Genomic DNA, 27,553 nt, shown 5'->3' with positions numbered 1-27,553 from the left:
GTAAAACTCCCATGCGTTTTTTTGAAGTTATACTTCTTTTAGTGCGTTAGGGAAAAATTATTTTTTTATTATTATTATTTCTTCGATGCGCGCGCACACTATTACGAAAAACGGACACCCTGAAGTTAGGTTCTTCTTCTTCTTATTTATATGGTCATTGCTTGTCCTCCTCCTATCCATAGTGAACAACAAAAGCTTAGTCCAGGGGCGTTTTAGAACGATCATTATATACAATAAATTAATGAATTAATTATTTTTATCGTCGTTTTAACACATTGTAATGAATAAAATAAAGTACTTTTGCAAACTTGTAGCACAAAAGTCCCAATAATTCGTAAAAGACAACTGAAAGGACATTGTTATCACCCGAAGATGATTGTGGATATTAACAATCGAAACGTCGTGACGTAACTTGGTTTGGAATCTTTCAATTTTTATTTTTCATTTTTGTTAATAATATTTTTTAATTTTCAGCTTTTATTATTATTATTTCAATTTTTTATTCTCTGGTTGTAGCTTGTAAGTCATTTCCTTGTAATTTCAGTTTTTGTTTTAATAAAATTGTTATTTTCGGTTAATCTTTTAGTTTTTTCAGGTATTTCAAATCAATTTATATTATATTAGACAATGGAAGTCCGAACTGATGAAATACACCACGAAACATTGTCAACCACCTTCAAACAAGGGACATTGTTTCTGTTTTACCGTTTGATTTAGTTCTACTATCTTCGACAGAAATCCTATCTAAAGATGAACTTTCCTGTTGGGAACACGAACATCAGAGTAGTATTACTCTGAGACACGAACACGCGAAAACTATTCGATTACTCGTGTTATAGGTTATGTCGGTGTTACTCGCCATGAACATGGAAAATAAAATGTCATCTGTCTAGTACCACTACCACTTCACTTTCGCCATTGACGTTTTTAAAAAAACTTGCTTGTAATTGTTATTCCTGAAAATACTTTTTCAGATAATTTCAATACAATAACAATTTCAAAATGCCAGATCACTTAGGAGAAGATATGCGAAAGACAAAAGACACAAAGGATGAACCTGAGAAAGAAATAAAATGTAAGTGTTTGGTTAATATTTTCTTTCTTTTGTTAATATACTTTTTTTCTTCAGCTTTGGATGAGGGAGATATAGCGCTTTTGAAAACATATGTAAGTTCAACATTTTATTCACAAGAATTCCTAAACTTATTTGCTTCTCCATTATTTAGGGACAAGGACAATACACAAAAACGATTAAAACATGTGAAGATGACATTCAAACCATAATCAAACGAGTAAATGAATTGACTGGTATCAAAGAGTCAGATACTGGATTAGCCCCTCCTGCTTTGTGGGACTTGGCAGCAGATAAACAGATTTTGCAAAATGAGCAACCACTGCAAGTGGCACGCTGTACGAAGATCATTAATGCGGACACTGACGATCCCAAATATATCATCAATGTTAAACAATTCGCGAAATTTGTCGTCGATTTGGCAGATTCTGTGGCTCCTACAGATATTGAGGAGGGTATGAGAGTTGGGTAGGTAAAATGCCTATGATCAGGTGTAGTTATAAAATCATTATAGGAGGGTCAAGTAAATGTGCATTGATAATAATTATAGTAGTTGAGTGTTTAAACTAGATCGGTAGGTGAATTCACTGCTGAATGCATTGGACATTGCGCTAAAAAAACTTATTCAACTGAGACAGAATTGTGTTTTTCCATGAAGCTCCTTGAAAATATTTGTTTATTCAGTTCACAATAGCTTTGAAACTTTTTATTAGACGTATATATCACTTAAGCTGTTGACATGAATGATTAACTTCCTTTTTTAGTGTTGACCGCAATAAGTATCAAATTCATATTCCACTTCCTCCCAAAATCGACCCTACTGTAACCATGATGCAAGTTGAAGAAAAACCTGATGTAACCTATAGTGATGTCGGAGGTTGCAAAGAACAAATTGAGAAGTTAAGAGAAGTTGTAGAGACACCTTTACTACATGTAAGTATTCTCTGAAAAAAATATACACTATCGTCAAAGTAAATTACAATCAGTTACAGTAATTCACAATCACCTTCAAACAAACATAAGACACCAGAGATATTAACAATTCATATTTATTTTTCACAAGCTTTATCCACAAGATTCTTTCTTAATGACAATAAGGTACATTGTTATTTTTATTATGTTAAAGGAAGAACATTTTATGTTTTCCATAAATAGGGCCGCCTATTCTTTGCAACAGAAAATATTAATTTGATGTCTAGTGAATAACAACTTCATCCACCGATGAAAATATATCGTTACAGTTACTTTACGAAAAATCAAACTTTCATTTCATTAGTCACATAGTTCTTTGCAATTTTAAATACTGTAATAATATTGATTCTACTTTCGTCAAACAAGGTCCCCGTCACTATTATCTCTTATAATCGGTCAGTAGCCAAGCGGTTCGGCGTGGGTGCTTTGTTCACTCACTCGAATTGACTGTCGTGTTGGTCGGTGGTTCAAGCCCTAGTCTCAACGATCGATCTTCACTTGCTATCGTCCAACCCGTGTTAGGAATCACACGTTAAAAGGTAAGACCTCGTTAATCCTTAGCTCGCACAAATTTCGACTTCTGAGGGTTGTAATTCGTAGAGGTGCGACAGCTGGTTAACGGGAAAACAGATTTTAAACAGATTTTTTTAATCAACAATTTCATGCAGTGATGGAAAGGTGACGACCCAAATCCAGTTATTCTATATTAACAATTGTTACTTAAAAAAAAAAAAAGTGATTTTTGTGTAATTTTTCCTTCCAATATTTTTTTATTGTCCTAACGAATTTTCTTTCTCTTCTTTTTAATTGTTAAAATAGTTGAATTTTACTTACCCAAGGCACAATCTTGTGTAGCATAAACGTAGGAATATGCATTTGAAATTCTCTTTATTTCTTGATATCTTTAGTGAATTACCACAAAATAAATAAGTCATCAATCATACATATTTCGAGTAGATGAAGTTATACACAAAAAGATAAATTGCAATTAAGGTTTTAAATCTGATTTTTGTGGCATGGTCATTTTCGTTTCTAATTTTTTTGATGAAAATTCATTCATATTTTGTCCTTTTGTATCATCGACCGAGGCTTATCAAAATATAATTTGGTTTTCCAAACTTTTTCTATTGACCAAAGTCCTAGTGAAATAGAAATAAATTCCACGATATCTTGAAACAATAGAAATTTGTTATTGTTTTTATTCTATTTTTTTGGAAAATGTCATTTACAGCATTTAATATTCATAACCTCACAATTTCTAGCCTGAAAAGTTCGTCAAGCTTGGTATTGAGCCACCAAAAGGTGTGCTTCTATTTGGCCCTCCTGGTACTGGTAAAACTCTATGCGCTAGGGCCGTAGCAAACCGCACAGATGCGTGTTTCATTAGAGTCATCGGATCGGAATTAGTGCAGAAATATGTTGGAGAAGGAGCCAGAATGGTTAGAGAACTTTTTGAAATGGCCAGATCTAAGAAGGCTTGCCTCATTTTCTTTGATGAAATAGATGCTATTGGAGGAGCAAGGTTCGATGATGGAGCTGGAGGTGATAATGAGGTTAGTGAAATTCTCTTGAATTTTTCGAAAAAATAACAGCAAAATGAGTGTGGATAATTTTGAACTTGAATTTTTTATGAAGTGAATACTTCTTTGAGATTTATCTTTCCCAGTCTTTACAATGTAGGTTTTCACGGATGGTAGAATAATATATATATATATATATATATATATATATATATATATATTTCATTCTCAGTCTCATATGTTTTTATGAAGTCATTTATAGTTTTCAAAACCGTGGCTCAGCCTTTGAACTGGTTTGAGGGCGCAGGTTAGGTTAATTGATAAATTAATGGTTGAATTAATTTTTCATGAATGAAACGAGACTATTGACAGAAAGTTAATTTACTTTAAACCGTTTTCCTGAAGAGAATATAGTATTTCTTCTGGTTGATAGAAACTATGTTGTAGTATTTTTTTTAAAAACAATGGAAAAATTCATGAAATGACTTTTTTTGTGGAAGACACAATATTTTATACTGTTTTTTTTTGTGTTAATAACCTTCTACAGTCTGAAAAAATGAAAGCTAGATCAATAGAGAATCTGCTGAAGTGTAGTAAAGAGCAAACTGAAAAGTTCATTTGAAAAGTTACTACATAATATAAATTACTAAATAAATATTGATACTTAGCTATCTTAAGTGGTTAACTTTTTGAGAAACAATCCTTTTCCGTTTTTGAAACCTGTATTCACTTTAAAAATCTCGCCTCAAACTGTGATGGTTCTATTTTCTTTCGACTTGTGTCAATGTAATAACCATTCAACCAATACATGTTTTACTTGTCTTACATTAATGTTGGTGAATATCATAGTTGCTCCCAATAGGTTATTCATTAATTGAAATGAAAGAAGTTTGTCAATAATTTGCTTTTAGTACTATTCAATTATCAATAACTGAAATTCATGTCAATTATATCTTTCACTTCAATCAAAAATGGTAGCCTATTATCATTGATAACTGTTGTAAAATGAACTCCATTTTTGTTTTCAGGTTCAGCGAACTATGTTGGAACTGATCAATCAACTGGACGGTTTTGATCCTCGTGGAAACATCAAAGTTCTAATGGCTACCAACCGTCCAGATACTCTCGACCCAGCCCTAATGAGACCCGGTCGTCTAGACCGTAAAGTTGAGTTTGGTCTGCCGGATCTCGAAGGTCGCACACACATTTTCAAAATTCACGCCCGTTCTATGTCCGTCGAAAGAGACATTCGTTTTGAACTGTTGGCCAGGTTATGTCCAAATTCAACTGGTGCTGAAATAAGGAGTGTCTGTACTGAAGCTGGAATGTTTGCAATCAGAGCAAGAAGGAAGGTCGCAACTGAAAAAGATTTCTTGGAGGCTGTCAATAAGGTTATCAAGTCATATGCCAAGTTCTCCGCTACACCCAGATATATGACTTATAATTAGATATTGTGTGAATTTTTACTCTCATGTTGGAGTGAGAGAAAGTAAATCAAGTTTTTGATAATTTGTTTATTTTTTTGTTTTAAACATAGACACTGTTGAAAATCTGATCCTGTTGACATAATATCAGCACTACCTTCCTATTTATTCATTGATATGACAATTTTGTACAAAACAGTTTCATCTAGAAACATGAAAAAACGGGCTGTTTCTATGGTTTAATCAATGAGTTTTTGTGCGTCCTCAATCAAGGCCTTTGATTGCCTGGATCATAATTTGTTTTAAAATTCCATCAATATTTGGATGCAGAGATGTGAATTGGTTTGAATTATATTTTTCAGGACGAAATCAAATGACGCGGATAAAAGAGCTCTCAGAGAGTAAGGAAAATGAATCTTGTGTGCCAAAGGGTTCTGCGTTTGGTCCTATTCCGTGTCTGTTATATAAATAAAATATGTTATTGACATCACAATGATTGACATATTTGGTCATTTCCACTCCTTCGATACAAAAATATTGTGCAAGGGAAAAAGCTCAACAAATATATGTAAAATGATGTAGGATTTGAAAATGGTAAAAAGTTGGTGTAATCCTAATATACTGATATATGTATATAGTATACTAATCATTGATATAATCTATCGAATAGGAAAGTTTTTTATGAGGACTTTTTTCAGCAAGGTGGAAAATTATCTCGAGGTTTTGTTTTTCAGGAGGTCTAGGATCTTCTTATATAATTTTGCTCCCCATAATCGCATCCTTACTGTGTTTCATTCAGTCAGTGATGTAGAATTCAGCGGCTTCACTTCAACAAAATTTTCAGTGCTAACTGTCGTTCTAGCTTGGTTACGATTTTTTATTACAAAGCTTGAATTTTTCGTTCAGATTGAAGGGTTATGCGTCAAAATAAATTTTTTTTTTTTAAAGGTGCAAGTCCGTCAGCCGCAACATGTCGCTCTATTGCCGTACCGTTTTTTTATCGCACAAAGCTCAATATTTTATTGAAGTTGCTCGTAATTTCCTATAAATGATAGACTTCTACTTGCTCAACAAATTTCCAGTTGGTGATTTTTCAGTCCGATAACCTGAATTGGTATGTGGACACCCGGCGATTTTGAAAAAATGTAAAAATGTTTGACTGTACTTACGTATTTTGATGCGTAGATTACGAATCCGAAAGAAAAAAGCGGCGCTCTCCCTTATTTAAAAAGTTACGGCCCTTCAAAGTTCAGAAAAGGGCAACTTTTCAGCCTTCTTTTTCACTAAATAAACTATTTAAAAACACAAGCATTTATTCACTAGGTCACCTTTACACCTTATTCCTCCGTCTTTAACACTTTTCACTACAATAATCAACATTTTTCTTATAAAAAACTTAATTTAAAAACAAATGCTTCTCCTTCTATTTTTAGGTTACTTACTAGTGGCATTTCAGAAAAAAGCGGTTGATATTTGCCGTCGCCTACTATTTCAAATTCGTAATACACCACCAAAAACCAATTTACGATCTAAAGAATGAAGGTAAAAAACATTTGAATTACTTCAGGAATATGGACTGCATCAGTCGTACCAACCATATCATTAACCTTAAAAACGTAAAATACAGTGATATGTAACCAAAAAGCAGCTCCGTACATTTTTTAACATTTTTATAAGAAAAATGTTGATTATTGAAATGAAAAGTGTTAAAGAAGGAGAAATAAGGTGTAAAGGTGACCTAGTGAATAAATGTTTGTGTTTTTTTATTTAGTGAAAAAGAAGGCTGAAAAGTTGCCCTTTTCTGAACTTTGAAGGGCCGTAACTTTTTAAATAAGGGAGAGCGCCGCTTTTTTCTTTCGGATTCGTAATCTACGCATCAAAATACGTAAGTACAGTCAAAAATTTTTTCAAAATCGCCGGGTGTCCACATAACGAAAATTTACCCTAATAAATAAGTAAAACGATTGTAAGGTGTTCGAGTAAATAATGAAGTTGTTGAATTTCATTAAATCTAGAACTCACTTGTAAACTACTTGTATCTTATTTGTGGGGTAAATATTCGTTTTGAAAGCACCCGACGATTTTGAAAAAAATTTTGAGTGTACTTACGTATTTTCATGCGTAGATCAGGAATCCCAAAGAAAAAAGCGGCGCTCTCCCTTATTTACAAAGTTTTCAGCCTTCTTTTTCACAAGATAAAATATTTGAAAACACAAGCATTTATTCACTAGGTCACCTTTACACCTTATTCCTCCTTCCTTGACACTTTTCAATTCAACAATAAACATTTTTCTTACAAAAAACCTAATTCAAAAAGGAATGCTTGCATCAGTCGTACCAACTATACCATTAACCTTAAAAAAGTAAAATACAGAGATATATAACCAAAAAGCAGCTCCGTACATTTTCTTAACATTTTTATTGGAAAAATGTTGATTGTTGAAGTGAAAAGTGTCAAGAAAGGAGGATTAAGGTGTAAAGGTGACCTAGTGAATAAATGCCTGTGTTTTTAAATAGTTTATTTTGTAAAAAAGAAGGCTGAAAAGTTGCCCTTTTCTGAACTTTGAAGGGCCGTAACTTTGTAAATAAGGGAGAGCGCCGCTTTTTTCTTTCGGATTCGTAATCTATGCATCAAAATATGTAAGTGTACTCAAATTTTTTTTCAAAATCGCCGGGTTCCTTCAAAACGAATATTTACCCATAGTTCTCTGCAATTTGAAATACTGAAATAATATTTACGTTTACTTTACTTTCATCAAACAAGGTCCTCGTCGCTATGATCTCTTATAATCAACAACTTCATCCACTGATAAGAAGATGGCGACCCAAACCCAGTTATTATATATCAGGTAATTAGGTTATTAATATTAGTACAATGTCAGTAACATTGATATATTAACTTAAATAAAAAAAAATCATTGACCGTCAACCATATTTTCCAAATGGCTCTAAAACCGCAGTCATTTACATTTGAGCTCTGTGGAAAATTTTAATCTTGCTGCCGTTTCTGTAAAATATTGATTTATCAATGTTTGCCAATAGACCAATAGATGGTGAAGCTTGGTCAAAATTGAATTTGATAATTTTTTTGTTGTCTGTTTTCCGTGGAACATAATATTCCTTCACTTGAATATAATCGTCATTAACTAAATATAATTTTATGTCATTACCGGTAAAATTCAATTACAGTTGTTCAAGTGATTTCTGTAAATAACAATCAGGTTCGTTCAAAACCATGTGAACATTCAAAAGTTTTTGCATCAAAGGATTCAATGTAGCTTTCCAGTAAGGATATTGAATAATTGTTTTCAGTGTTCACGGAATTTGAAAGATTATATAATATATAATTGCAAGTAATTTAAGGGAATCCTCAAGGGGTAGTGTTGATGAGAAAATTTGTTTTGTGGCTCCTGGTCGACCTTGGAAAAAAAAATTACATTTGCTATTTTTGCTGAGGTCGAAACAGGAAAATGTTATTCAACTAGTATTGTCCCAAAAATCCTTTTTCGTGTACTCTAGGAAGCCCAAGTTCAAAGGAATTGGTTTTGTAACCAGGTAGCCAAGAAGAAAAAACAATTAGAAATTTTCGGAACATGAATCTCTCCAACAAATATAAAAACTGGCAATGTATTGTTAAATATCGCCAACAACTATAAAAATGTACTTGAAATCTCATAAGTTCCACATAAATTTAACGAGATAATCTCAATTTTTAAAATCAAAACTGACTGATTATTTTGCAGAAACATTATTTTACTTCGATTCCCTTTAATTCCTTGGAAGTTGAATCTTCAGGTTCCTGTTTTGGGTTGAATACCCAAAATTATTTTTTTGAAAGTAGTAGTAGGTACCACAATATGTTCCAAACAAGTTAACCTCATGATTCGGAACTTTGTTCTGAATTTTTAACTGAAGTTACCTACATTCTAGCTAAGGACCAGTATGATGGAAGCTGAATTTATTTATCTGAATAGATAGACAGGCATACCTAGTCTTCTGGCTGACTACATTTCTAAATTCAACATCTTTAAACATTTTTGTGAAATGCACTTCCTTCCACTCCATTACAGAATTTACCACTGAGCTGAGGTATATGAAAAACTCTTTAGAAATAAAAGACATTCTTTATTAAATAATCAAATAAATATTCTTTGTCAAAATCTTTATACACATAAGTACAAACAGGATTTGGCAGCTTAAAAAAACTGGAATAGATTCAAAACCTAGGAACTCGATAGGTAATAAAAAAAATTTGGCACATTCAGTCATTATCATCTTTCTTTTTCCTCAATTTCCCCTCTCGCTGAATGGTCTTCGAGACCATATCTACACACTCCGAAGTAGAAGGCTCATTCCCGCTTGGTTCATCAACAATGGAAGACAACGTCATTATGTAAGAACAAGCTATCCTCAAAACGGACAACTTGGACAGTTTCTGATTGTGGGAATACGAGGGAATAGACCTTCTGAGAGTGTCAAAAGCCGCACTTATTGTATGCACCCTCGTCCTCTCTCTCGCATTGGCCTCTATCCTCCTCTCCCTAGTCATGTTCTTGTAATTCCTCTGCTCTCTCCTTTGGCTCTCGAGGGACTGCTTACTGCTGCCGCTTGTAGATGGAGCTTGCAACGAAGGAAACACCTCGTTGGATTCCAGAATCATTCTTTCAGTTTCCACTGTGGAAAGGCTTTGGATCTGGGGGTGGATAGGTACACGCAAGTCTTGAGAACTAGTATCACTTTCTTCTGCTTTGATGGTATCGACATTTTCACGTTTTTTCACTAGAGAAACCGGCTCGGTCTGTTGATAAAACGGGATAGGAGAAGGGGGTCGGAAATAGGGGGCAAACTGAGGTTCCAGTTTGGGCTGTGTTCTGGATTGGTAAACACTGTTTGGTGATGGCACTGAGAAGGAAGCTTCGTTCTTTATTCTAATCTTTTCTCCACCTTCGTTGGGAGAGGGACTCCAAGGTCTGAAGGGATGATTATCGCTAATTTCGGCTTTGACTTTCAGGCACATTCTCTTCTTCAAGGGTCCCGCGAAAGTTCCGGATGATTTTCTGAACTCTGGCAATTTTCTCTTATTGTTCAAGGAGATGGCGGAAACTTTGACTTCCACGCTATCATCGGAGCTATCAGTTGGCGAGTGGATGTCGTTTTCCAAATACTCTTCGCTCGAACAGAATCCCATGTCCTCTGCAGTTGGAAGAGCCATTTCAATATCTGAAACAATTAAAAAGAAATGAATATACGTTTTCAGAATTTGGAAAAATGGATGATATTAAGAAATGGATATTTTCAGTGAGATTTTCCTACGTTGTAATCTCCAGAAGATTAAGAAAAACTTGAACTTGTCCCTTCACCAAATTTTGGCTCAATAAACACTATCAGTCCAAGCAACATGTTTTTTTTTTAACAATTTTGCATCAACTTTGACCGAAAATTTATGATTGAGGTGTCATTCGATTCAAAATAGCATCTAGAAACTCGGAAATATTTGAAGTTCAGCGTAAAAATATTGCAGATGTTATAAAAAGATAAGTAAAAAATGAAAAATGGGTTTCGTTCTTTGTAAATATTTCGAAAACTATAAAAGTTTTCCGAAACATGAAAAAAGACCCTTGAAGACGAAGAAATGTCTCACAAAAAAGTCACATATCAGAACCCTACCACCAATAATTATTAATTTAATTTATCGGTTAAAATAGTACTAAATTTGGGTAGTAAGCGCGCTGATGCAAAGTATGTAGTCATCGTAATTCAAGGAAATTGAGAAGTATGCGAATCTTGGACTATGATCTTATATGTAAATATTAGAATATAATTTGCTCATTCTATATTTTAATAGTGAGGTCATTAGCGTTTATTTTGCATTAAGGTTATCACTTCTAAAATTTCCATTCATTTGTAAAGCAGAATTATTGTTAACAATTTATTCATTCAAAAGTGTGATAGATACATGTTCAAGTGAATAATTTTACCGGCCTTACCTCGCGTTTGAAATATATTTAATGCAATGACTTTATCGACAGACCGATTCTATTAATCAGAGTTAGAGTTAGAAATTATTTTTGTGTAGAAACAGTATACAGTTTTATTTGGTATTATTTTAATTTATTTTCTACTCACGTTCCTCTTTATAAATAAGAATCAGCAGGAAATGATATGGATTTCTAGAAATAAAATCAATTTGAATAGTTGAGTAGTTGGCGCAAAACAAATTCAATATAATGAATCTTGGTAATACACACTCCTCTATCTGTTAGTTAATCATAATTTTAGTGTGATTTCATTATTTATTTTATTACTTTATCCGTCATCAAAGCGAATCGTGATGTTACTTAGAAGTATTTGAATTATCAAGTAGCGCCATTTGTCTGTCAAATAATAATACAAAAATCGATGGAAAAAACATTTTAATTTGTCATCGAGTAATATTTTTTTAATACTTCATCTCTACTTTAAGTAGGAGTTTGGTCTCGAGTGTAATTGTAGAATGAGTTTGTATGGTATTAACGAGGGTATTATTGTACAATAGTGATTGTAAACTTGTTTGTAGTTTTGGTGAAAAACAGCTAAATCCTTTGATTTTTGTATTTAATTGGTGCTATGTATTTCAGTTTTACCGTATTTACTGTTTTTTATTGAGCGATCATTTTCATCTACGAACGATGCCTATTTTGTTATTACTTCGAGATTTCATTTTTTGTTGCTTGGAAACAGTCTTTTATAGTTTTGTGACTTCAAATTATCTCATTTGAAAATTGGAGTTATTCATATACTGCAGATTGAAATTAACAATTGTCCACCATGACAGAATAAAGTGGTTAGTAGCAGTAGCCACATGGTGTCGTTATTATTACTTTGTGCCAGTTTGTGGATTTATACCGGGTTCTTTCGTCAATCCTAGTGTAGTCCACCAATACCAACAAATTTAGTTGTTCTTTCTTTCTTTGGAACTTAAAAACATCAACTTCTTCTGTTATACATTTTCAGGTTTTCTTATGTATTTTATTACATATTTTTGTTTTCTCTTATTATATTCCGTTATATACCTTCGTCAGATATAAAATATGTAGGTATGTATATTTTCTTTTTTTTTTCAACCCTTTATTATGAAATAACTGGCCACTTTCCTACAGCACACGCCAAATAATTGAAATTTATAAACACATTTTTTAATGTCTTGGTGTTTACATTATAGCAATTTACGTAGGGATACCTAAATTTTTTCAAATAAAATATGGTACAATTTTTATGCTCACTTTTAAAATTTCTAATTCGTCTGTCTCTTCCATCATTTGCAGAAAAATTTAATTTTTGTTCAGCTTCCACAGCTGTCACTGGCAAACAAATTGAACCTTTGATACTGATTCAATACGTTCACTGTTTACTTAAAGAACTTAATATAACATACGTGAATGCGTTATCTTATAAAGAGTCTGATAAAAAGACAATTTAAATTTTGATTTTATCTGAATCCACTGAAATTCTGTATATAATTGCAACGTCAAAATTTAGAATATCGATTAGCGACATTTCATAAAAACTGATTATATATTTTAGTACATGTGTACTTACTTTGTATACGCCAACTTGGAAAAGACCGAAAAAAAGTGTTTATTCACTAGAAAAAATGTGGGATGATGATAAATACATAGATTATACACACTTTTCTTTCGGTAAACTTACTGCCAAACTGTTGTTGGTTAACAATTCAATGTGGTTCAATTTCGTTTTTGAATGAACGTTTGTAGTAATGAATGTATCGAGGGGAATTTTCGTGAGAACTGTTTAATGCGTGTTAGCAAATTTTGAATCAATAAATACTCCCACACCACAAAATCCAAACTATTTTCTATTAATAGTCGCACTTGTGTAAAAATGTGTTATAATCTCAACATCCCGAAATTTTTCATTGAGGATTTCTAATAATAGTGCCCATTACGAAAATAAAACTATTTTCGAGAAAAAATAATAAACAATTATCTGAAATAACGTTCAGTGGAGGTACGTTGGCGAAATTTAATTCCGTAAAAATTGTTTCTTGAGAAACTCACCTTTCACGTGCAATTTTCGAAAATCTCCATTCGTCATAATCCCATAAAAACAAAAAAGGCTAATATCACAGCACTAGAAGTTTTTCGACAAACTATTATGGCACATCAATTTACTAAGTGCGAAACAAAAACAAAAATTCACTCGTACTGGAGGGTAAATTGGACAGTCGAGTGTATGCGACCGACTGACTTATGTAAGGGGACGTGCTGCACTGAAGTTGTCATGAATGTTTTCAGTTGTATGGCCCCTACCAGGGGGGAGTGTGGGCGCAGCTTGGCGCCAGTTGTCTGGCCAGGCTGACTTGTTAAGTGTGAGAAGTAACAGGGCAGAGGGCCGCTGCTTTGGAATGTGCAGAGACGGATTCGGAAATTCGAAAGCGATCGTAATTGGGGAGCGCTCACAGTGTTTGGTTTTCTGGACGTTGCGTTGGTTGAAGTGAAATGAAATGAGTGTTGAAGAACGGCCAGAAACACGAAAAGTTTCGCATTAAAGATATGCTAAATGAGAATATGTGAAAAACTAGTTGCGGGTAATTATTATTTATAAAAACACTAGTTGTTACCGGCGGCTTCGCCCGCGTAGAATTTGGTTTGTCACATTAGGTTCCGTGACAGTCATAAAATGATGATGCTATTCTATTCGCGGGAAATGGCACTATCTCGAATGATTTATAAATTTCATTCTCACGAATAATGATCACATTTACTGCTCATTGAATAATATACTATAAATGAAGAAATTCCACCAAAAATGTTGTGGATTATCTAAGGGTTATACGCAGGAATTCAGCGAACTGAAAAAAAGCAGTTAGGAACAATATTAAAATATCAGGAAAGAAATGATATACCTACATATGGACAAAGGTAACCTCTGAATCGACTTTCAGTAAGAGGTATAATTCAAGAGAAACCGAAAAGGTGTACGTGGTATAAATACGTAATAAACAAAAACTTTATCTATCTGTGTGATGCAATTGGCCAATATTGATGAACGTATTCGAGTAATACTTTATTGTGACATCAGAATTTGGCTATCTCAAAATTATTTTCAATTTAATAAAAAGTTATATTGATGCAGCGAAGGGCTACTGATGAAAAACCCATTGAGTCCTTCGCTACCTGAATTTTTTATGGTTAACCTTGAAAATGAAATTCAGAATCATCAGTTTACTAACAGTTTCTTTAGTACAGTTTACTAACATTTGATTTAAGAATGTGCTGAACATTTGAACAACCTGTACAAAGAATTGAAAAGTAGAAATATAATATATCCAATAAGATTGGAAGAACTACTGGTCAATAGATACAATTCAAAGATTTTCTAGATTATTTTTGAATTCACCAAAAAAATAAATATTAAAATATTAGAATTATATTTTTCCCTGTCTATTTCAGCATTTTTGTTGAAAGAACAATGTTTTGGGATATATTGTATTTCCATTTACTACCATCTCATTGTATGTCTACATTCCGCACCTTATGTGCATCATGTTCGTCAGTATCACACACTCCGTTAGTCCTCCCCAAGTGTACTTTCACTTTCGAGTGATTGCCACGTTTGTGAGATGACTGGCATACTTCCTTGTACAACAAATTATCTTATGACGTAAATCCCATTATTCTAGAAAAATAATAATCAGAACTGGAGTACCTCCTTTAATTTTTGCCACTTCAGAATTTTTAATAAACAGGTGCACAGGTACACACCATACAAGTTCAAGTGAACTTGATTTTGGATTATCTTATAAATAAGTGCATTTGAAGGAATGAGAAAAAAGATATTAATATTGATATTAATATTAATAGAGACAATACAATACAGTATTGTAACGCCTGAAGATGCTATTGTATAGCGAAAAACGTGTCGCAATTTTGTGAACAGTCAAGTGGAAATCTCACATTGAAATGTTTTTTGATTGAATTCAACGCAACCATTGATTATGAAAGGGCAGAAATGAAACTCAGTAATCATGTGGAAAGATTGTGTCTTTTCTTGGATGAAAACTTATATTTGAGAAGCATATTTTGGGCAAGTTGAAACTTTGCTATCACAAAAATAAATCGCTATGAATATATAAAAAATACTCTCTCCTCAAGGTACATCATGGAATCTCGACAATGGTGTCATCCTGACGCACATTCGTTATGTCTCAATCGTATATTACCAGTTTTGAACTGAATACAACAAAAATAATTTGCAAGTTCTTCAGAGGTTTAGTAATACCAACATAAGAAGAAACCATACAACAACATTTTATAATAGATTGGGGATCCTGAAAATTGGCAATAGATTTGTCCTACTATTAAGAACCACTTTGTACAGAACTGTCATCATAGGAATACCGAGTTACTTGTTTGAACTGCTGAAGAAAAGATCTACGCCCACCCCGTTAACTTACGTAATCTTAACTCAGTTCATAATTTACCTAGTCTTTCTAAACCCATATATAAAAAAGTTTTGAATACTGGGCACCATTTATACCCAATAAATACTCATTCAGATAACTCTAAAGCAAATATAAGAATATATAAGAAACATTTACCAGCCTCACAATCTGGCTAATATAATTCAATATATAAGGTATACTTCAACTTACATGTTATATTAATGTTTGTTCCATGTTTTATTTGCACATATCCATATGTGTTCATTACTAATATGTTACTATATTTAATAACACTATATCTACTATTTTTGTACATACCAAGTGTTCATTCCGAATATTTTAATCTGTTAAATCGTCTTTCCATTCATTGGCAGTTGTGAAAAATAGCTATGCCGTTGAACCTCTAGAAATATTATTGTTTTCAGCACATTTCATTAAGATCATTGTAAAAATTATTATTGATCGAATTATTATTTATTATACACCGACATCAAAAGGGCTCCTCAAACTGAGCTTTGGGGTACACATAAACTTATGGAACCCAAATAAATCTTAGGACTCGGCGAAAGACTCCAACCTGAATCCTGCACTGTACAAAATTCATACGAGGACGATCGTCGGTGATGCAGGTGGACCGCTTTTTCATCAAAATTTCGGTGGAAGGCTACAGGTACCTGGTAGGGGGTATTTGGCTTTTTAACGCCACTTGTAATATCACGCTTCGACAGGTACCCATTGGCAGGCCGACTAATTGTTGTTATCAACATGGGGAAGCAGCAATAAAACCTAAAAGGCGTGTTATTATTTTAAACTGTAATAATGGAACAGTGGCGGCACCGCTAATCACAGTAGTGCGACTAGAAAAATTGAGTGGGAGGACAACCTGTCCTAGTTGCCTGGATGAGGTTTTGTCTATTCCGATATCACTGCCAATTTAAATGTCTCAATTTGTTGTTTTTGAATAATTTCGATTCTAAGAGATTCCAAACTATGAGAAAAAATAATTTTCGAGGGGAAAAATGGACTGGCGCTGAATAAATATCAAAAATGGAAATGAAAAACTCAAAAAACGCAAGGAAATAATTTCGGCTTCATATTATTACGATGAAGAGATATTGAAACGGTGATTACAATAAATCACCATGATGATATTTGAAATTGCAGGTAACTAAAAAAGACAATCGTTGAAAAATTCTCAATTTATCAATAGTAATACCACAAGAATTTTATTAATGAATTTCCACTTTTAACGAAAACTTTGTTATTTACTGATATTTACCATGAGAATGAACATGTCAAAGAAATCAATAAAAGCATAAACAGTATCATGAGATATGTCAATATTTGCAATAAATTCAAATAATAATGAACTGACTTATAGTTTTTGGATGACTTACAATTTTCTCTGTCCATTAATTTTTGCTAATGATGTTAATTTGAATACGTAGAATAAATTAGAAGAAAATTTTCATGTGTTCCTTTTTTTTTTTGTCCAGAAGATTCAGTTCATGTTATATCACTTACTTTTTGTGATTTTACTTTTGTGATTTCATTTATATGTTATTTATTTTTTGGGAAAGAAAGTTTTTGGCTTTCTACTATTCCATCTTGATACAAGGAGTAGTAGAAAGCCAAAAACTGTATTTCCCAAAAATTAATCACTCCTAATTCATCCCTTCAATTCAAATGTTATTTATATTTTTCAATAAGAACTTATTTTTTGGACAATAAAGTATATTTTGAATTGAATTGAATTAGTTTTTTATGCAGAGCTTAGGGACTTCCTGTTCTGTAATAATACACACATTTTTTAAGAAAATGAGAATGTCATTCAAATTGATGGATAATGCCAAACGTAACTGAAACAAATTTCAGAAAATTCGATTTAGTTATTTCGAAATTTCGAATATTATTTTCAGCTTCATTAGTTCATATCCATTTAATACTAAGTAATTTTTTTTGCATAGATTTGCCAATACTGTATTTTTTATTGTATGTTTCTTCAATGTTATTTAATATTTCTTTCTCCTTCTTTAGTTTTCAATTTGTTGATAATTATGGATAAGTAACGTCTCAATCTCCAACATACATCAAGAAATATCTTCCACCAGACGCGATGACATCATCTATGAGATCGACAAAAGACTCAATAACCGTTTATCCATTGAGATATATGCCTGAGGCAGCTGAAAATTGTACCTGTTAACTTGAGTAATTGATAACAATTGAAATATATTAACAAAATCAATTAAAGAAAACAGATATACCAAAATTTCGATTTGTATTTTTTCCAAAGGTGAGGGGATACTGAATAAAGAAAATAACTTTTGTCTCATTTCTAATATTTTTATTATGTGTTACGACCAGTTTCGTTTTATTAGGCCAGTTTCAATTTATTCAATTTGAATTTCTACCAAACAAATAGGTCATCAATCGAACAAGTTAGATACTGAAAAACACAAAGACGTTTCATTTGCCACTGTTCTGTCAAGACTGAGATTTTGGCCCGACGTTTCGTCTCCGATAATGCATTACCAATTTTACTCTTTCATACGGATTGAAAAAAAGAATCTCACCTTCATAAGTTAGCCTAGTTGGCAACAACTTCACTAATGTATCACACATAATCGAAATTTCCTAACAACTAATCTAGATTAGTCACTGATTGATTTTTAATACCTATTGAATGATTAATTCTGGCATCATCAAATTGCAAAGGACCAATAATTGCAATTGCATTCAAAGTCGAAATTTCAGAAGATTCAAGAAAAGCCCTCCTCGTTAGATTTGTTTTGGGTATTTTACGAAATTCTAGATAGATTCCTCAAATAAGGGTTTCAAACTCAGTTTATATATGCACGGAAAGTATACTTATTTCCTAAATGTTTGTAATATAAAAGTCAATTATTAACACCAGTAGAAATAAGCAAACAGATTTATGGTAATGACCACTTTTATTAATGATGGTAGATAGCCAGCAAGAATTTGCAAATCAATAGCGAATATTAATAATATCAAGATTCTATTCTCGACGTGTTTAAATTTGCGTTCATTCACAAATTAACAAATGTTTTTTTGGGGAATTCCATTTTATATCCGCATTTTTTAATAAATGGGTACAATATATCTATTCACTATTTTTTATTGCTCCTCAGCATATTAATTATATCCAAGCAATACTAGTTATAAAGTTTATTTCTTTTTGAAAATCAACAATAAATGACAATTTAATTTGTAGCTGCCAATTAATAATTTTAATGAGTTATCCAATTTCTTCGATTGTGCCTTCTATTGCATGGGATTACAATTTCCCAGGTAAGTAATATATATATTTCGATTTCACTTACAGCCGATTCGAAGCTCAAGTTGTCTATTATTAGCTAGAATCCCATTATAATAGATTCAAATTTAGAATACGATTCATGGACGAGACAGATTCTTAGCCAGTGAATTAAAAATGTCAGATGCATCTGGCATTAATTCCCGTACACATGAACGTCACATGGCTCCTTACAGAATTAAAAATTTCCCCCGCTGATTCTTGTCATCAGCAGGCAGCAGAATCAACGGGATAATGTGTGCGGAGATGTTGCGAATGAAATTGGGGAAACACATGTGTTTGAATGATCCAGCACCCTAAAATCAATTACGGTTTTGATAGGGGGATTATTATTGTTTTAATTGAGTTAACGGCTGCAATAGTAGTTTATTGGTTTACATTTCTAATACTAATGTTTCCGTAATTTCAATTTCGACTATAAACTTAGCTAAATATAATTATTATCTGTGAAATTGGCCGCGGTGGTAGTGCGCCCGACTCACGATCGGAAGACCGTGGGTTCGATTCCTGCTTCGACCAGATATTGTTCTCAAGATAATTTATCTGGTTGAAGCGGGGATGATTCTGCAACCGTGTTAGGAATCACACGTTAAAAGGTAAGACCTCGTTAGTCCTTAGCTCGCACAAGTTTCACAACTTCTGAGTATGGGAGCGACAGCTTATTAACGGAAAAACAGTTTTTAAACAGATCTAATATAACTACAGTATTTGAATTTCTGGCGTAAATTGAATTCCCTATTAGAAAAATGAGTTTTTTCGTTAATCAGCTGTCGCCCCCTTACGTTCGACAACCCTCAGAAGTCGAAACTAGTGCGAGTTGAAAATTAACGAGGTCTTGCATTTAAACTAGCACGGATCGGATGGTGCACAGAGAAAATAAAAAATCAACAATTGGAATCGAATCATTAATAAATACACTTTTTCCAAACACCAGAACCAAAGAACTGTCTCTCGATGCACGTTTCGCTAACCGAGTTAGCATCGTCAAGATATGATTGAAACTGGTTAGCGAAATTCGCGCCAAAAGACAATTGTCTAGTTCAGGTGTGGGGGAGGAAAATGTTTTCTTTTTATTAGATCTAATGATTTGAAGCCTTATAAGATGCTTGAAATTATTTTTATTATTCCGTGTTAGAATCTGAAGGCAATTGTAACTTGTCAGAGCTCTCTCGATAATATTAAGAAAAACTTGTTCATATAGGTGACAATGAAGCTAAACAAAACCTAGAAGTCTCAACTCGATATTTAGTGATTATGTAATTGCATTCAAGTATGTGCAGTTCCTGAGGAACGGTTGCTGAGTATATATTATGTGAATGTAGAGGAAAAGCTCATATAGATGCAGAGGTCTGTAATATTTTTGGACGCTTTGAAAATATATAATAGGTAGCCAAAACTTGTGATTACGTTGAGTAACTCACTATTTGGATTCTTCGATGGTTTATATTAGTCACTAACTTTTATAGTTGAACTTTTCAGTTTGTTCTTTAAATATTATCTACACTTTAACAGATTCTCTGTTGACTAATCTTTGTTCATTGTTCGGGATGTGAAACCTTAAAACCTCAGGAATATCTGGAAATATAATGTAGAATGAGCGTATTCACGTTTATCGCTATTTCCAAATAACTGACTAATGAGCAAAGAGTACATACCTGAATATTTTAATAAATGATGAAAATTGGTCGCTTGAAATCCATTCTATCCTCAAACATAGGTCTCTATCTAATGTAAATGACAATCCCTTCGAAAAATGAGTGCCAACGGCTATGGCAGGGATCTAGTTGGCGCATTGTTTTATTTTCCACCTCAAGCGAGTCGATGTCTTGGCACTGATCGAGGCAGACGGGTCCAAATGAGCAACTAAATCTGAAACAAATATATACCTAATGGAAAAATTAGAGGTGTGAAAAGTTGGCGCCTTCTCAGACGGCAAACAAAAGCTGGTCTTCATTGAAGCTGCATCACGCCGCTTTCATTGCCTAGTTCTTTACATAACACATCATTGGGTGGGAATAAAATAGCCAAGAGAAATAGGTGTACCCATGCGGCTTTAATTTATCGGATATCTAGTTTGTTAAAACGGCATTTTGTTTCTTTAGTTTAAGTTTCACATTTATGTTTACGTTGGACTCATGTTTGAATAGATGGAGGAATAACTTTTTTTGTGAAAGTATATAAAAAATGAATCAACTACATTTCGAATAGTAGGTCATAATACGAGTTGCCATTTATTATTGAGGGTTTATGAATGATTTAAATCTCTGTATGTGGTAACAATTTTAAATCTTACGGATCCAAATTATTATAGTAAAGTTAATTAAGTATATGAAGAGTGAACTGAGTTTAATGTAATAACTGCGTTATAAAAACTCCTGGAGAAAAAATGTTCAACTAGACAGAAACTTGTAGGAATAAATTTTTGCCTATCAAATTAATTGATTATGTTCAAAAACTTGTTTTTACGTAAAGCCACGCCTGAAGAAGCCATTGTATGACAAAACACGTGTTGCATTTTTGTAAAACTGTTAAGTGAATCAGGAGTACATCAGCTGATTTGTGGCTCTTGTCCATAACTGTATATTGGCCAAACAGGGAGAGCATTTTCCCAAAGAATTAAAGCGCATAGAAGTAGTTTTGTAAATAGAAAGACCAATTCCACATTTGCGAACCACCTTTTAGCAGAAGGACGTGAGTTGAATCATTAATACGACGTGTTACATTTAGAAGAGAAAAATATTTGAAACTCAATCTTCTAGAATGTTTAGAAATCAATAGATTCAAGGATTCAGGTAATTTACTGAATGATCAATTAGAATTGAATGACTCACCAGTACTAAATACTTTTTCAATGTATTAAACAAATTCCTTACAACGAGCTAATATACTACGCTTGCTGTATCTTTGTGTCAGTCGATTAGGTTTTATTATGTTTCAAGTACAAATGATATATACTGATAGGTTTCAAAGCCTTTGCCTAATTCTGTTCAATATTCCCAGGTTTCGGTATGAAGGTGGGCCTAATCAGTCTCCGTGTTTTGGGTATGTATACCTATCCCAGAGACAGGATTACAGACAGTTTTTAAAGTAGAAGTTCTAATCAAAGAACAGTATTCTAGTGGAAGAAATCTCCCGAAAAGATTTGTTTCAATGAATATAGTATCTGCAGCGATTCAAAGGAATTTATTGCACGAAAATATAGGCAGTGTCTTCGGAGTCACAAAATCGGAACTCGAACAAAAAATGAAACAACTCTAAAGGTTTACTATCAATGAATGTTTTTCTCGAAACTTTGTCTGGAACGTATATCTCACAAAACAAACTTGTTCCCATGACTAGACGATCCGAATCCACCCCTAGTCCAGCATCCAGCCGTGGACCATCGACAACGCCGTAACGTGAGAGACCATGGCGGCAGAGATCTCGGCGCTGAGAGAACGAGATGCGGCGATAGAGAGAGCGCTGCGTGCCGAGCTGCCAGGCTGGATCAGTGACCGTGGCCAGCTGGCGCCATAGACTCGCCATAAATAATACCGCACAAGTAGTGCTACGCCAGAAGAATGCCACCGGCCAGATGGTCGCCTCTCGATACGCGGAGACCGTCGTTTGCACCGGAACAGTTTGTTGTTGTCCAAGGAGGTGATTGATGATTTTTCGAAAATAAAATAACCATCAGAACTCTAAATTTTACCGGTTCCTTCCTTTAAACAGAGTAGAACAGAGTTTTACAGTGCGTCTTCCAAACAGCGATGAGACTAACAGCAATGAATCATACGTGACAGGGCCTAGTTATTCACCATTCTTCACAATCTCTATCACTGTCATTGACTAATCAAATTTAACCAATGAAATCGAATATTCAAATGTGATTGTGACTAAATATTGAAACTTTGCAGAATGACTTCTACAGAAATTCACATCCAAGAATTATTAGTCCTAGAACCATTCCTTGTAGAACATTGTGTTTGTAGCTTTCGAGAAAGAGGTAAGCTTTCCCGAGTATTCCACAGTTCTCTAATTTTTCCAGGATATTCCTGTGGCAAATGATATAAGAAACTGTGGAGAGTTTCATATACTGGTAAAACTCAATAATTTCATTTTGGAAATCTCTATTATTTTTCTATATTTGAGGTAAGTGGTAAAGACCTACAATTACGTATTATTTTTCATCTCCAGCATTGAAAAGTGATTTTATTTTTCCAATTTTGAATATTTCGGTGAAGTAGCCTCAATCTGGACTTTTATTGATAATTTGAGTTATAGAAACCGCCAAACGTGACGTCGAACGAACGCGCAGGTATAGACTCTCCCAACTAAATTACTATTGGATTACGATCAGCCCCTTGCCGACCAGTGTCGTACCTATAATTAGTTTCAATTAGGGTAGCAATTGAAACATGACTTTTTTGTCATTTATTTTCAAATTTTATTTAGTATTAGAGGTAGTAGTACAGTTCATTAAATTGTTATATAATGGTATACTCTTGAGTATTGATTTTTTTGTTAGGCGATGACATTTTTTAGAAACAACACAAATTATTCAGACAATGCTAAACGCCAACAGCTTTGGAGGACAAGTAATGATACGCCTCTGTACAGTACATGTTTTGCAAGAGCTGTAGTAGGGGTTACATTGAAAATGAGTTTGTGCGCATGGGGGCGAGCTCGCCATCACGTTTGGCGCTTGCTGTACCTATTTTTGAATTGATATTTTTCAACATATTTACTTCTGAGTTAATGTCATCAAAGGTAATTATTATTAGGTAGTTACAAACTGGTGTAACACTATAACAAAAAAGGCATATATGCCAACCGTACGAAGCAGTCGCTAGTTTGAAATAAATGGCAAATGAGAATATTTTGTTCTGGTGCAAACAGCGCGCACCCCAAAAACACTTCTCACTGTTGTCCCCTCTCTCCGCCGAAGGTCCGGGTATAATGCTGATTTACAACATCGCATCTGTGTTTTCCCTTCTACATCAGCATACCATCATATCTACATATTACAGATTTGTTTTTAATTTGTTATTGTATGCGCCGACCACCATATGGACGCAGTTAGTCATAGTCTACCATTTAAAAACTCCTCATTTTCAATGCTAATTTATCAATATCCTATCGTGCATTCGTGAACGGTTATTAATTAACGAGGTCTTTGCTGGTCGAAGTCGACGTTAATCACTTGTTTTGTTCGTCTTTAGGTGGAATTCAACATTCAGATATTTGCATGTTTCGGGGAATAAAAAATCTGCCAAACTTTCAAATCCCCTTGACATACTTTATAAACTTGCCGGACCATGGTCATTTATTCATCTAACGTTTATGTCTAAGAAAACTACTACCTATTTTGCTTTGAGGAATATATTTGTCCCTTCAACAACTGCGTCTGAATGGCAGCTCACAACACAAAATGAGTTGAAAGTATCCTCTGTCTGGCACATGTAATATCTTGGCATTATAATAGATAGGCATTGAAGATGGTATAAGAATATAGACTTCGTGTTGAAATAGTTACGTTTTGTCCTATATGAATTCCTAACCCTGAAACAGAAAAAAATTGTATACTTGTCTCCTGCTGAAATCCATATAACATACGGTATTGTAGGATGGGGGAGTAGTATCAAATACTCACCTTCGACCCCTTGAAGTGGTACAGAAAGGTTCCTTAAGATAATATCAAAGAAGGAATCAAGAATCAATATTTTCTGACATTCGGCATATGAATTACAAAAATTTTCCATATCAAACAATTAGTTTGACAAAAACGCATTGAAATGTTCAGCTACATAAGTTTACAAATCCAAAAATGAACCGGAAAAAAACTATAAATATTTAGAACCCAAATTATTCAATTCATTCTCAGATGATAGGTATATGGGAGACGAAAATAACATAATATAATTAGAGAAAAAAATAATCTTACATACGACATATACGACATAATAATCATCACGACAAAAAATACAGACAACCTTGAGTACTTCATATTTCCTTTTTCTCGTTTGTTCATTCACTTATCCAAATCTGTCCGTCATCTGGTCCGAATTCCTGAACATACTTATCTATAAAACTGTAATGGCTTCTGCGAAAAGAGGAAGTGACCAGCTACTTAGCCTTAAAAATATGACAATGCTCACTAAAATTATCGCCAGCCATATTATTATGGTAAACTGGTCGGTCGCCTGAAATTCCATCTGTATCTGCCTTGTCTACGAAAACAATGTTCGAAAATTCGGAAGCACAATGTCGTTTATGTGTTATCGTCTGTATTCTTATCTCACATCAGTTCTGTAACGTTTTTGTAATTTGTTGAAGAACTTTTGTCCTGTTCGGATTCTATAAATTATTGTTAACAATTGGAAATATTCGTAAATATGTATGAACTTCCTATAGTGGAAGAGAGAAATCCTTACTCAATTAGTGGGGATTGCAGAGTTGGGAATTGTAAAATCCATTCTAGTTGAAAAAACACGCTATTACATAATATTTGACCAATACAAATCAATGTTCGTTTTGTAAGTAGTTTTATCTTGAATCTGATATTGCACTTTAAATTACTGTGGATTTTTCAGGTTCATCACTATTCTTTTGTCTTCCATTTGCTGGTATAGTACCTACACAGGAAAAAAGAATTGTCTATACTTGGTATTTTGCTTCATTTTAAATGTATTTTCTTGATTTGAGTAATATTCATTTCATCATAAGATACACGAATTGATTCATTTCAATTATTAATGTATTGATTTGAATTTGAATTTCAGTAATTATTCATAATAGGCGTTTATTTATTTTAGTCAAAACTTCCAAATACTATGAATATTGATCTGTTATCTCTCAATATATGCATTAAATATAATAAACGTCAAATTACAATATTTTCAAAAATATTTTGGTTGCTTCTAATAATATATAAGATTATTTAAATTGTAAATTTTTAAGAGAGAATAATTTTTGGGCATCTGATGTTTCGGAATAAGCTACTCGTCTCGAAACATCTACTTTCATATAAACTTTGAATTAAACGAAAGAAAAATTATTTTATATGAACAACGAATTATACAAAAACACTTTTCTTTATTCAGTTTGTATTCCAAACTAGATTTGGTTCTGAGGAGGCGATAGGACAAGTGTCTTAAGCCGAAACATCGGATGTCCAGTAAGTCCAGTGTTCCATGTCCATGTCCAGTGTTCCGTGTAAGTAACATTATTATTATTGAATATAAATAAAATATTTTCTTATTTCTGTTCCAAACTGGAAACTGATACCTTATACTGAAGTTAATTATACTCCAAAAATATATTTATTTGGTCCTTACTAATAGGTTTGAAAATATGCGTACTTGTCTCAAATATTTAATTTTTCCTCAGAGTTTTTCAAAAATCATATTGATGATAATCGTAAAACCGCATGTTTTATTTATTATATGGGAAAAATATTGATGTTATGAATATATTAAGGGAACCAGAGAAAAATTACTTGTCAATCCTGAATTTTTGATGAGCCTCAGACGAATAAGCGAAAAAATAAATAAAACCCACTGAAAATGACCCTTTACATTTTGGTAATTTTGGTTGTTTAAAAATACATAAAAGAATTATAATCAAAACAATTGCGTTGAAGTAATCAGTCCTGATTAGTTGTATTATACAAATTTCCCCATTACGTTTTCTTTTTAGTTTGTGAAAGGCGAAAATAAAACAAAAAGAAAGAAAGAGAATATTTAAGAACATATTCAAGCTTTGTGCTTCATCTAGGACTATTTGTTCAAAATACAAAAGAGAATGTAAGGACTGTCATTACTCCATTGTTCAATATCGACTACAATAACGACACAGTAAGAAGCACTTGAGTTCCCAGCGGGAAGAAAGGCCGTTAATTTCAAGTATTTCACACCTGTCGACCTCTTCAAGTCACGATTTATGCCAACTTTCCCGAATTCAGCACAAAACACATTAGCATCAGAATAGAGCAACGAAAAGCCGTCCTATCAAAACAAAACTAATGAAAATCCCGAAAGAATGCTGCCAGACAGTCATAAATAACGAAATATAATAACAAGTGAAATATTGAGTGTCCCATAAGGCACCTTACAAAACGTCAAGTGGTAGAGGGCCAGATTCGAAAAAGTGACAAGAAGAGAGATGGAAAGATGCGGAATATGAATGTCGGTGAGAAAAACCCATTATTTTCGAATGAGGATGCAGGTCTAGTACCTGTGTGGTACCACGCTGTGTTCACAAATTCTAGAATAGATTGGTTGTCTCGTTGGCGCCAGTCTAATAGTTGCCGAGGACTATAGTACAGCGGTGAACTCCTATAAAAGTTTAAAAATACGATCAAGGAGGGGTGCAAGTATGAAATATATTCTAATCAATGCATCGAAGAATGGCGAACAAAAAAACTTAATGACGTTTTTTACGGATGGTCGAACAAAAACCTTGCTAAATTACCATAAAAATATTTACGAAAACTCATTTTTTTATGTTTCTTGTCAAAGGCAAAAATTGCGCTTTATTTTAGAGGGATTTCGATTTTTTTTAGTCAACGCACATTTTTTCCTCTGAAGTGAAATTTGCGATGAAAAACTTGAAAAATTCAACACATCTCTTGGAGTAATAGAAGGGTCCTCTTTGACGGTTACAAATAAGGTTACTTGACAAAGTTTTTTTTCCTGTATTTTGGACCTCTAATTAAGAATAGCGTGGTGTATTTTCTGGAAAATGGGTGATTTTTTGGATGATCTTTCACCTTTGCACTAGAACAAATGTTTATTTCAATCA

At 33.3% G+C, this 27,553-nt stretch overlaps 2 protein-coding genes and 1 long non-coding RNA gene across 6 annotated transcripts in view; 2 read left to right on the top strand and 1 right to left on the bottom strand.

Moving 5' to 3' along the window:
* Positions 1 to 878: 878 nt before the first annotated feature.
* On the top strand, positions 879 to 5,073 carry LOC111511363 (26S proteasome regulatory subunit Rpt1). Its single transcript, XM_023167373.2, has 6 exons — positions 879 to 1,075; positions 1,130 to 1,167; positions 1,227 to 1,540; positions 1,837 to 2,005; positions 3,307 to 3,597; positions 4,593 to 5,073. Exons 1-6 carry the CDS (start codon positions 1,003 to 1,005, stop codon positions 5,010 to 5,012), a joined length of 1,305 nt encoding a protein of 434 aa, XP_023023141.1. The 5' UTR covers positions 879 to 1,002; the 3' UTR covers positions 5,013 to 5,073.
* Positions 5,074 to 9,092: 4,019 nt separating this feature from the next.
* On the bottom strand, positions 9,093 to 24,431 carry net (atonal bHLH transcription factor 8-like protein net). 4 transcript variants are annotated; one of them, XM_023167376.2, is made up of 3 exons: positions 24,115 to 24,431; positions 20,428 to 20,641; positions 9,093 to 10,208 (listed from the first exon to the last, which is right to left on the bottom strand). In XM_023167376.2, exon 3 carries the CDS (start codon positions 10,198 to 10,200, stop codon positions 9,250 to 9,252), a length of 951 nt encoding a protein of 316 aa, XP_023023144.2. In that variant the 5' UTR covers positions 10,201 to 10,208; positions 20,428 to 20,641; positions 24,115 to 24,431; the 3' UTR covers positions 9,093 to 9,249. The 4 variants fall into 4 exon arrangements, with proteins under 4 accessions (XP_023023144.2, XP_023023142.2, XP_023023145.2 ...); XM_023167374.2 differs by lacking the exons at positions 20,428 to 20,641; positions 24,115 to 24,431 and adding an exon at positions 13,046 to 13,342; XM_023167377.2 differs by lacking the exons at positions 20,428 to 20,641; positions 24,115 to 24,431 and adding an exon at positions 12,567 to 12,823.
* LOC111511366 (uncharacterized) overlaps positions 22,280 to 27,553 on the top strand; it is a 21,476-nt gene continuing 16,202 nt past the window's right edge. Inside the window, exon 1 of the long non-coding RNA XR_012464594.1 lies at positions 22,280 to 22,757. This is a non-coding gene — a long non-coding RNA (uncharacterized lncRNA). The remainder of the gene's footprint in view (positions 22,758 to 27,553) is intronic.

This window comes from Leptinotarsa decemlineata, unplaced genomic scaffold, assembly GCF_025532065.1.
Source record: "Leptinotarsa decemlineata unplaced genomic scaffold, Ldec_3_MD MMD2_tig00000010_RagTag_RagTag, whole genome shotgun sequence".
NCBI classification, from domain to species: domain Eukaryota; kingdom Metazoa; phylum Arthropoda; class Insecta; order Coleoptera; family Chrysomelidae; genus Leptinotarsa; species Leptinotarsa decemlineata.
Note: the sequence above shows the minus strand (reverse complement) of the source record. Positions and strands in the feature narration are given on the sequence as shown.